Source organism: Eucyclogobius newberryi, unplaced genomic scaffold (assembly GCF_026437365.1).
Source record: "Eucyclogobius newberryi isolate DKJ021-1_F unplaced genomic scaffold, fEucNew1.0.hap1 SCAF_22, whole genome shotgun sequence".
Taxonomy (NCBI): domain Eukaryota; kingdom Metazoa; phylum Chordata; class Actinopteri; order Gobiiformes; family Gobiidae; genus Eucyclogobius; species Eucyclogobius newberryi.
The window spans coordinates 15,204,036-15,216,383 of NW_027315857.1; the positions used below are offsets into that span (position 1 = coordinate 15,204,036).

General features: G+C 40.5%; 1 protein-coding gene across 1 annotated transcript in view; it reads left to right on the forward strand.

Annotated features, from left to right (window-relative positions):
• Window positions 1–12,348, forward strand: part of LOC140372094 (pyruvate carboxylase, mitochondrial-like) — a 340,452-nt gene that overhangs the window by 3,688 nt on the left and 324,416 nt on the right. Inside the window, exons 2-7 of the mRNA XM_072459379.1 lie at window positions 1,078–1,171; window positions 2,210–2,300; window positions 6,490–6,655; window positions 6,996–7,141; window positions 10,909–11,026; window positions 11,946–12,013. Coding sequence (XP_072315480.1) covers window positions 1,078–1,171; window positions 2,210–2,300; window positions 6,490–6,655; window positions 6,996–7,141; window positions 10,909–11,026; window positions 11,946–12,013 — 683 coding nt within the window. The remainder of the gene's footprint in view (window positions 1–1,077; window positions 1,172–2,209; window positions 2,301–6,489; window positions 6,656–6,995; window positions 7,142–10,908; window positions 11,027–11,945; window positions 12,014–12,348) is intronic.

Consider the following 12,348-nt stretch of genomic DNA (forward strand, 5'->3'; position numbering starts at 1 on the left):
TCTTACTATGGTAAAAATTCTAATGTTGCTTCAAAATCTAGAGCTCAGGAGTGTGTCATCACACATCAGGAGTTTTAGTTAGCCTGAAGATAAACCAATAGATTAACCAATAAATGCCAAATACTAACTTGTTGTTAATCAAAGTATTCTAATTCTGATGTAAGTGATAAATGTATTTACAATTGGTAACAATATGACTCTTCTGTCAGACCTGGAACACTCTCTTTGTACATTTTACCCTCAGCTGTGTTCTACGTGTATGCTGAGGAAAATAAGTATTAGAACACCCTGAAAGACTTGAAAGATTATGGAGGGCTCTGACCTTTCATTGTAGATGCAGTTCCACTGTGAGGGACGGTAGCAATAATGTACAAAACATTAAAAATATCATACAATGTTATTTACGGATTCTGTTTCTCACAGTGGAAATGCACCTACCATGAAAATGTTTGTGCTTTTTTGAAAAGTTAGTTCTAAATATCTTGCTGTGCACCTCCTCTTCTAACACTTAATGTCCAAGGCTCCAGGTGCTTACATGGTCCATGTCTGCTTGCCCCATGGGGCAGGCAGACATGGACAGGCATGGGAAAAAATGACCTGACGGGCACAAAATAATTCTGTTGTACAGTTAAACTGAAAGGATAGATGGTTTGGTGACTTGGTTTGCAACTGATTTTGACCAGGGTTTGTGTTTAGAGTGTGATGTGCTGCTTTTACCAGCCTATTTTAGACCAGATTGGTCTTAACAATTTGTGTCATAAAAAATAAAGAAGCATTTTGTTTCTTCAAAAAGTAATGATTTGCCTCCTTTCACTTCTGTTTATGACTTCTGCACAACAAAGATGAAAATAATAAAGACAATCTCATTTATAACCTTACTGACGGAACAATTGCATCAACTATAGTTTATTCTGCGATTTAGCATTTATTTTTGCTAAGATATATTTTTAAACATGACTAATCTTTTTTGTTTGTGTCGGGCACCTAATAAGAACATTCAATATCCACACCTCAGGCACTGGACTAATCAAACCAAAATGTTCATATAGGATGATTGTTGATCTATATCTTTTCCAGGTGAGATTGCCATTCGAGTGTTCCGAGCCTGCACAGAGCTGGGGATTCGCACTGTGGCTGTGTACTCTGAACAGGACACCGGACAAATGCACAGGTACTGAACCAGGCCAGAGTCGGGAGAAGTCACTTTACTGTTGTTGGTTGTGGTAATAATGTCACAGGTTTTAGTAATTTAAAAAAAGTGTCTATCCAGGACACGTTTTAAATGTCCTAACTTTTTATTTATTATCCTAAAGACCGTGTCATTATTAGTACAAAAGACAAATGCATTCATATTTCACAATCCTTGACATTGTGACATCCTCATGCAACAACTGCTGCTCAGTATATTTAAAAGGCGAAGAGGCCTGCAGTGTGGTAAATAAGGCAGAGAATCACCTGCAGGTATCTGACAGGGCGACTGAAGACTTCTTCTGTTGGGTATTGATTACAATTAGAGCGAGCGTTGGGGCGTATTCTCTTTAAGTGATTACAGCCAGGTTAACGATTTAATTCCAAGTGCATAAGTACGGTTTTGTTTTAGTTTACAATTTGTTCATTTCAAGTTTGGTTTGGTCCCAAATCCAGATTATGGCCTGCATAATGCTCCTCACATGCTGGAACGATTTAGTCTGCCCTGGTGTGTGTACTGTGTTGTCCTTTTTCCAAATTAGTCTGTGTTCAGTCATGATTAAGTCCAGATTTAGCACTTGGTTTGATCTGATTTACTTCTTTAATGTTGACTCTAGACCACCAGCGGCTCAAGATTGATTATAAGCAGGATCAATTTGTGAGGCAAAACGGACATTTTCTCGCCTCCAGTGTTTTTTTTTTTTTTAGTGCCCTTTTTTGTTTTTATGGCTTTAAATAATACATAAATAAAGCTGTATTGGCCCAGGAAATGGCAGCACTCATAGACACACTCTAATCTGGGGTTTTGCTCCCTTTCAGTGACTGACAAATCTCTATAGGTTTGTTTTTGTGCATTTTGTCAAATTTACATTTAAATGGCCTCCACATCGCTTATCCATAGTCTTCACAAAGGCAGCTCGAAATACAAATTTGGCGTAATCTTCTCGCTAATGCCCGGTGAAGTGTGCTAAAGACATCTGTAGCTTTTTGTCAGCTAATTTCTAATGCGTTGTCTCCGCAGGCAGAAGGCAGATGAAGCATATTTGATTGGAAAAGGTCTGCCTCCCGTCGCTGCTTACCTGGACATCCCTGACATCATCAAAGTGGCCAAGGTAAAAAACATGATTAACTATAACGTTTCAATATAGCGAGAAATATGATCCAAACTGTTTTCATAACGCCAAACGCACATCGAGTCCTTTCTCTTGTGCACTCTTTCAGTTTTTCTCAACACAATCATTTCACGTTCACTTCTCGTATCAGAGTGTTTGCATCACATTTCGTTGCCCGTCACTTGTCTTCCTCTCCCTCCATCTCTCGCCCTCCCCCTCTCGTCGCCATGGCACTGCCCAGCACGCCCTGCCATTATCGCTTTCTCTGATCAATCTCTCGCCGTTGATAATTTTCCGTGGGCACGTGGTCAGCAAGCCAAGCCGAGGGAACCTTCACCAATGTCCAACTCATTTTTCCCAAATCCGTCTGTCTGTGTTGGAGCCGCGCCACAGAGAGCCCAAAGACAGTGTGCTCAAGTGTGTGCATGTGGCTGTGCTCGTTTTAGGCCTGCATGAGGAAGTGTGTCTATCCAAACGTATATTACAGTTATGGATGTCAAGATTATTCAGTTAATCGCTAATCGTGATTATACAGGCCGCAATATATTTGCAAGAACAAAAAAACAACCGTAACAACTCTAGAAGCAAAATTAAAGGGCCTTTATCAGCATTTTTTGCTTGTAATAATGTAAAATCTGTTTTGCCACAGTACAGATACATAGTAAAAGCGTCTACTCGGGTGAAAATGAGTCCACTGTGCGCTCTTTGCATCTAAATATAGTGTTTTATTCTCCGATAAGCTCCACTGTTAGCATGCTAATGTTTGTTTACCACACTACACAACTGGACTGAGTGTGATTATAGTCTGAGGGCCACACTACACGACTGGACTGAGTCTGAGGTCCACACTACATGACACTTTTATCCTACAAAATACAATCAATAAACCACAAAAACACTTTAATTATACAGCTTAATTTATTCATGCTTTTATTTAGGAACATCTTGAAGGACCAAGCCTCTACTTTCTGTTGTACATTACTGTATTCCATCCAAGTAGACATTTTCTGTTCCAGTGCTTGTTTGGCTACATTCATCTTCTCTTGTGTGGCTGCTGTTGACACTGTTCACTCTTGCCTTTTGTCTTGTGGATGTGTCACTTGTATGGATGTGTGTGCCTGGGGCTGCTCTCGGCTCTGTAATGGCCTCGCCCGTCTCCGAGGAGGCAGTTTGCTCTACCTGCTCATACCCCGGCCACATCGTAGTAAATCTGTATGGTGCGTGTACGCGTCTCTATGCTGTTCTCCTGCTTGTAACGGCTCCCTTAACAACGGGACAGCCCATAATTATAGTCTGCCCCTTATCCAGGAGCAGATGGTCCACAGCGATCCAGAGATGGCTCTATCTGTCAGCCTCAGCACCCTCAGCATCTCCTGCCGTCTGTGTGTCCAGTACAGCGCTGCACTTTCACGCTGACCCCGACATTATATGTGACTGTCTCTTTGGGAGAGTTGAACAAAGATAGAACTGAAATGCAGGGCTTTTAGTTGAGTCACTGACATTGTTGTCCCTTGTTAGACTCCTCCCAGGGTTTTGGTGGGGTTCCTTTTATTTGGGTACACTGCACACAGCTTTGGTTGGTCCACGTCACTTGGACATTATTATTTTCTCTTGAATGTTTCAAAGTTTGTTTCATTTATTTACTACGGTTCCTGTTCAGTTTTGCGGGTGACTGGAGACTATCCCAGGGACTTTGGGCCTTAGCCAGTGACGGGGCCCCAGCTCATCACATCACAGGGTTAACACGGAGACACATAGACAACCATTCCCTCACTAGGGGCAGGTTACCTAACTCATGCATGTTAAGGATGATGGGAGGAAGCCAGAGAAAGACATGCATGTGTTAAGTAAAATTGGCAACTCTAAATTGGCCCTATGGACGGGTGTTGAAAATGAGCATATTCTGCTATAACACTTAAAACATTGCATCTGGTTCGTCCAAATGCTATGTCCATAAATAAATAAAAAATAAATAAATATAAAATAAAAAAAAAATAATAAAAAAAATACATAGATACATAAATAAATACATACAAAATAAATAAATGCATAAATACATTAAATGGATAAATGAAATAAACATGGAGAACATGGGAAGCACCTGTAGACTCCACCCAGACAGATCATGTGATGTTGGCCTTTCTGATCAGTTTGTGAAGCAGTTCTGAGTCCACGCTGCTTCAATCGCCTTCGCTTCCCTGGTCTTAAGGCTATAAAGACTTTTGGTTGTTTTAACTTTTAAAGGGACTAGTTTTAAGTTGGGTAAACCTCTTATGTCAAAATAACAAAACTCTTAACGAATAATTCAGATATAACACAACTCGACGTGCCTCTCCATCCTATTGGTAATTAGGAAATGACAGATTAGACGAGGCAGAGATCTTTACTGTGTGTTTACTCAAGTGTATTTGTCTTGCTCACAGGAGTTCCTAAAGCAGTTGCTTGTTGTGTAATGGTTCGTGTCCCTCATTAACTGTTAACCAGGACTCATTGGGGCTTTTTTACAGGCGTTTGCGTTTATTGTTGCTGCTGTACATTTCCCTAACACAAAGAACACAAAACGCACACAAAAAACAATGAAAATAAAACTAATTTGTTACGCACAGTTTTCGAGTACAGTTGAACCCAAGTATAAAATGAAATGGAAATTTGGGAAATGTAATGTGGAGTAATTATCTCTTTAGCTGTGAAACCTGGCCTCTTAAGTTTCAACCGCTATACTAGACTGTTTTTTATTTCGTTTTTTTTATGGCCAGTTCCAAACCAGAGCAGCCGTTGGTTGACGAGCTCTGCTGATATGTTTGGGCCGATGTGTAGGGCAAATTTTGATTTGAATATGCTACAAATGTATCCATAACTCTACTTTACTGCAAACCCATGACAGAGCTGTGTAGTCACATCTGGTGCAGTGTCTTCTTTACTTCTTTACATTTAAGTGTTCAAATCAAGCTTTTATTTTAATTTATTCAGCCTGAGATTTAAAGTCAAAAGCAGATAAGCTAAGGATGTCACTTTTCCCACATTTTATTTTATAGCCTTATTCCAAAATAGATACAATTAATTATTTGCTTAACAAATCTACAATTGTATGAAAGAAGTTTGTTAGAATTCTTTACAAATTTATTAAAAATAAAATAAAAAAACATTGTTTTCCACTGATCCTCCTTGAGATGCTTCTACAACTTGACTGGAGTCCATCTGTGGTACATTCAGTTGATTGGACATGATTTGGAAAAGCACACTCCTGTCTATATAAGGTCCCACAGTAACAGTGATGTCAGAGCAAAAACCAAGCCATAAAGTCCAAGGAACTGTCTGTAGACCTCCGAGACGGGATCAAGGAACAGATCTGGGGAAGAGACAGAAACATTCCTTCAGCAGTGACGGTTCCTATGAACTCAGTGGCCTCCATCATCTGTAAATTTAAAAAGTTTAGAATCACCAAGACTCTTCTAGAACTGGGCCAGGCCGAACTGAGCAGTCGGGGGAGAAGGGCCTTAGTCGGGGAGGTGACCGAGAACCCGATGGTTACTCTGACCTCCTGCATGTCTCTGGAGAGAGGAGAACTTTCCAGAAGAACAACCACCTCTGCGGCACTCCATCAATCAGGCCTGTGTGGCAGAGTGGCCCGACCGAAGCCACTCCTCAGTAAAAGGCACATGAGTCCGCCTGGAGTTTGAAAAAAAGGCACTTGGAGATCTCAAAAGAAACAAACTAATTATTAGCTCATACTCAGAAAGACTTGAGGCTGTAAGTAGTGCCAAAGGTGCTTCAACAAAGCAGGTGTTTAAAAAAAAAAAAGAAATGTGCAAAGAATTCTAACAACATTTTTTCACGTTGTACTTATGGGATATTTCTTGAATTTTGAGGCAAAAAATGAATTTAATCAATTTTGTAACACTACAACATGGAAAAAGTGAATCCCTGTGATTAATTTCCGGATGCACTGTATAGTGTATCGGTCCATATCCTACTGCTACATTACCGGTCATTTTCTTTATGCATCTGATTCCTGCATTTGTTTTGAATGTTCAGTTTGTATTTTAATTTGACTACTTTCAAGTGTTAAAGAAAATGAAATTAACATCTTAATGCAAATCTTTAACAACTTGCAAACAAGACCAGTGACTCGACGTTGATTGTGAAGGTGAATTGTTTCATGTTCTGCTATTTTTTCCTTCTTCTTTAGGACAATAATGTTGACGCAATCCACCCGGGTTATGGCTTCCTATCCGAGCGGTCAGACTTCGCCCAGGCCTGCGTTGATGCGGGGGTCATGTTTGTGGGTCCAACCCCAGAAACGGTGCGCAAGATGGGCGACAAGGTGGAGGCTCGATCCCTGGCCATCAGTGCAGGTATGGACTGGTTTCTATGTCACCTGGTGGAAATCAGTCTAAAATTGTGTATTGATTCCCCGAATGTCTTATATTGTTGAAATTATTGTCTGTTCTATTTTTTTTTAAACATTGAATTTAAAGGGTAATTTAATTGGTTTAGTCTGGGTTTAATTTTGGATTTGGTCTAGCTTAATTTATGTTTAATTCAGGTGTAGTTCGGGTCTAGCTCAGGTCTAGCCTTCCTTTTGTCCTGCTTTTGTCCCACTTTTGTCTCGTACCCCTGGGAGCCTCACCGATCTAGATGACCCTTCGATACCGTCCTATAACGTATTCACCCCTGCACCCTCCTTGCCTGCAGGTGTCCCCGTCGTGCCAGGAACAGACGCACCCATCGCCAGTCTGCGAGAGGCCCAGGTGTTCGCCCAGACCTACGGGTTCCCCATCATCTTCAAAGCGGCTTACGGAGGCGGAGGGCGAGGCATGAGGGTGGTCCGAGAGATAGAGGTCAGTTCAGACCGAAAGGACCTTCACAATGAGCTCCACGGACTAATGCTGTTCAGTGCAGATGAATTGCATTGCTTTTAATTATATCAAATGACTCATAACTGTCATGTATCTAATTGACGACATGCTGGTTAAAAGGCTTATAACGTATAGTAGCAACAGCGGGGCATTTAAAACAAAATTAAGCACTCACAACACTTATTATGTGAATTGACCTATACACTATATTAGATCTGTGTTTCTTGAAAATCCAGTAATGGTATAACTGGTTTAGTCTGGGTTCAGTACTGGATTTGGTCAGACTTAATTAAAGTTTAATTCTATCTCTAATTCAAGTGCCTATCACTACTAAAGTCGTCTTTCAGCCTGACTTTAGTCCTAGTTTAGACCTTGTGGTACATACTAGAAAGTGTTCTTATTTGATATCAAAGGTCGAGACGCATAAGATGGGCAATATTCATCTCTATATAAACTGAAAATGGCTGTTTCTAGTGCGCTTCATTGCCACTTTAGTTTACATCTGTCGCCAGCATGTCCTTTTTCTCATGTTTATGTAGGATGCTGTAATGATGGGCTGTCATATGGACTCTTGTCGTAATGACTAGGTTTGAATCGTGTAGCTTCCAGTACACGGCTATTTTATGTTACATCCATCGCTGGCCTGTTTCTACACGGTCAGCATAAGTTAAGTTTGTAACTGCTTCCACTGCAAGTTCACGGAAACTTGGGACGCTTTGTTGCCTCTTTAGTTTTGATGATATTTGGTATACATTATTCTTTATGATTAGAGATGAATACATGTTCTATTCCTACTTAATGGTAGGGCTGTGCAATTGCTTCTTATTGATCAGTCTTCCTTAAATTTTCTTATTAATATTGAAAGCTTTTAGATATTACCTTAAGTTTAATATTTTAACAAATTTTTTTACATTTCTGAACTCTGAACCCCGCTCCAAACCACATGCTTTTTATTGAAAAAAAATGATGATGACACTGCCTTTATTTAATACTGTTATTAAATAAGGTAGGTAACTGTTACTGTTATTTAACACTTATTTAATACTGAGTTACGGTCATTCTAGTACAGACTTTTGACAAGAGTGAGGCTGAAATAAACAAAACGCACCAGATATTTCCTGTAAGAGTTATGTGAAACGATTGTGAGCCACAGACACCATGAAGTGTCAAGTTGTCATAACCGTTTAGCTCAGTGGTCCCCGGCGGCGTTTGGCCCACTACAGGAACACGTGTGACCGCTGTAGACTCGAGTTAGCCGCACACGTGAAGCAGCTGTTTGTTGTCCAATGTGACAGCGAGAGGAAAGTTGAGTCCAAGACAGAGGTGCGTGATACTACTACACCTTCTCTCTAGATAAAGACTGTATATGTGTAGTCTATATTACCACAAAAGGTGCGTATTATGACCGATCCCTATCCAAGGCCGGTACGGTGTCGTGTCATTTGAAAACGGGCAACACACAGTGAGCGTTCGCGAAAGTTTACCTTGAAAAAATGCGGCGCGTTTCCTGTTCAGTGATCTATAGAAAGTGGCAGTGTTGTGCAGTTATTGAGACACATGTGTCAGCAATATATCAGAAATATGACCTTTTCCTTATTGTTCTCTGGTCTAATTAATTAGTTGTTGACATTTCTCACTGTTCCCAACGATTCGCTGGGGATTCACCTCCAGCAGATGTGAAGAGTGTAACAAATAGCCTTGTATCATTGTGTGAAGGAATAATATGATGTGCGCGCTGTCTTTTCTTTGAATTATTGCAGCCTTTGTAAACCGTGCCTTTTGTTAATGCTTACCTGGTCACATTTTTCCTGTAAAGTTTCATTATTGGGGAGATTAGAACACAGAATCCCCGTTTTGTTGGGGAGGAAATGGATAATTTTAATTAATGTCGGTGGCACACGATTTAGAGTGAATTTGATTAGATTTAGACAAACATTTATCCGTAAAAGATCATTTGAAAAATATTTAGAAAATATATAAAAATAGAATAGTAATAACGCTGAATATTAATTACTAATATAAAGTATCTAATATTAGAACAAGTGTGTAAAAATATTAAAAAGTAGTCATGATTTTTGAGAGGAATAAAGATGTATAATGTAGTGTTTTTGTGAGTTAAGGTCCAGTGCGAGTTGGGGTACAGTTTTGGATCTACACTAAACATACTTTTTTGGTCATTGCTACGCTAATATTTAAAAACAAGCTTAAATATGAAAGATTTAGCACAGTTGTGTACATGTGTGTAGAGGCTGTGGTGCCATATTTCTTTGTGCTGACATGACTTGTGTTCCAATGGCACAGACTGAAGATACAGTGTGTTTCAAAACCTCGGTGACCCGCGCTGTCAGACTCGAGTTATGTGCAGCCGGAACAAATGCAACCCACAAAGTTTCCAGGGGTTGTTTTCTTTTGAGCTATTATGGCCTTAATATTAATACTCTTTACAAAGGTGTCTGGGTATTGTAGCTACAAATCGGCAAAAAACTAATTATATTCATGCAATTGACTGTAAAATCCTCACAGATCCTCACAGAATCCTTACAGATTACGGTACTGGCCGATATTAGTGATTATTTTTTTGGCTCCGATCCGATGCCAAGAAATACTATGGCAAGTATTTCAATATTGATCTACGAAACCAAAGAGTTTATTGCAGTGCATTGAAATTCCTCTAATGATCAGATTTTTTTTTTATTTGCTTTAAAACTTTTTCCTGTTTAGAAATTGTAAGTCTATATTTTTTTGACACTTTCAGTCCTAATGTATAGGGAAATGAACTGGACCGGTGCATCCATACTAATATTCATAATTTGGTCAAAAGCTTTGACAGTATTTATCAATACCACGTCTGGATAAAATAAAATAAAACCTGTTGTGGATTGTAGCTTAAATTGCTATGTAAACTCTGTACTTTATAAAGATGCAATACTGGGGCTCACATTCACAATGCAGTGCCGACTCTGCGACTGGTTCAGTGTACGTGATGTGTATCTAACCACTAGATGACAAGACATGGATGCATCTTGAATTCTTAATTTCCCTCCCCCCCAGTGGCCTCAGGAGTGGTCTCGTCGTGTGGTTGACAAGTCTGCTTGGTTTGTCGGCAGAGAGGGCACTGTAGGGCACTGTAGTCGGGGAGGGAGAGGAGCAGAGGGGTGACTGTCTCCTGACTGGACTCTGTGGACCTTGGGACATTGTCTGACAAATACAGATTGAGCCACGACCTTTGACCCACTCCTGGTTGCCTCCCTAGTGATCCTTTCAATGTCACAGCCTCAGGCGGAAAGCTGTCCGGAGGGAGGAATAAGAAAGAAAAAAAATGCTCAAAATGCTATATTTAACATGCTATGTTTAGTTGCCTTACAAAATCCAAATAACAATATTCAGATAATATTATGTCAATCCAAAAGAAATGTTAAAGCATGTCTTTTAAACCTATTAGTCGAGGTTGAATTATCCGACAAATGGGAAATATCTGTAAAATTACTCACAAGTGAAGAAATCCCACCTTATAACCTTATTAAGTCAAACTTTATAGCTATATAATATCAATTTCCATATATTGCCTGTTACATTTTTTTATTTTTGTATTTAATGAAATTGAGGAGACCGATGTGTTGTTGAGGTACAAGGCTATAATTAAACCGACTTTGTTTCAGGGAGTAGAGAGTCATGTTTTTATTTTGAAGCACATTGTCGGTCTCAGCGGTGGCGACCTGAACATATGGATTTGTGTTGTGTTTTTGCAGGAGCTGGAGGAGAATTACCAGCGGGCCTACTCTGAAGCGCTGGCAGCTTTCGGGAACGGAGCGCTGTTTATCGAGAAGTTTATTGAAAAACCCAGACACATCGAAGTCCAAATCATGGGTAAGAGCCTTCAGCCACTTACACCGGGACCGTCCTTTTTGTTGTGATCGAAGCGGCGTTCGTTAAGACACAGCGGAGTCTGCGGCGGCACGTAGGCGACTATATACACACACGAACCGAGCCGCAGGCCAGACAGGGGCCATTATTTCAACTCTTTATTGTCAGTGTTAGATCTCTGAAGGCTAAAGCAAAGTATTAACGAGGAAAGTGTGCCGGCGTTTTAAGGTTTAGGATTTGCGGTTCAATCCCAGCGCCGGCCACCGTTTCCTGTCCAGTCCTTGTATTCTTTGGCGCCCATCTTGGCTTACTGTGTCACTATGACTACGTGTGAGATGTTCATTATTTTCTCCAGTGTTATCTCATAATTGTGAGCGCCTATTAGTCGGTGGAATGCTAGACACAAGTTTGACATGACGGGACCTTTTGTAACCTAATCTGCCTCGGCCTGGTTGAATCCTTCTTTACAGGCTTGTACTCAACTGCCAGTTCATCCATAGAGGCGTGTCACAATAATTACTATATCGACTCATTGTTTAATAAATGGAACAATGTATTTTATGGCTTAGTATTCATCATGTGTAGAGTTTGATTTGAGCTGTAGCGAGTTTTCTATAGCTAATTATCGGTTCATTCTGCTATTCATTTGATGCAGCTCATGCCTTTTTAATGATTCTGTATGTTTTAATAATGTTTTACTGAGATTATCCTGCTTTAGAGTGGCATAAAGTAGTTTTAATATTTTCGTTTATCCCTAAATGTTACTGCAGCAATAGATCATGCTTCAGAATGTCTTCTCGTGACCGGTAACGTGGAGGTAGACGTTGAAGTTTGCACACCTTTTTGTCCAATCGCTTCCCTTTTGTACCTTATTCTTACCCATCGCATGTTTGTTCTTCACACTGCCGTTCTTCTGCTGCAGGTGACAAATATGGAAATGTCATTCACCTTTACGAGAGGGACTGCTCCATCCAGCGCCGGCACCAAAAGGTAAACACCGTTCTTTTTTTACTGCCGTTTCAACGCCTTTTTTTTAAGATCACGTGCGGCTTTTCTCCAGCGATATGCTAATCAGCCCAAGCCCGCGGCACGTGCAAAGGTCACCCGCGAGAGTTCCACCTGCGGAGCCGTCCCAGCTCCCCTGTGTCCAACCCCCTTTTTTATTTTCTCTAAAAGACCAATTAGCTGCGTTAATAAATAAAGGGATTACGGCTGATGGTGGCCAGACCTGTGATAGCCATGACTGTCCGCATCAGCTGGGAGTAAGCGGATTACCCATTGAAATTAACCGGCGCTAATGCTGCTGTGTGAATGGACTCCACGTG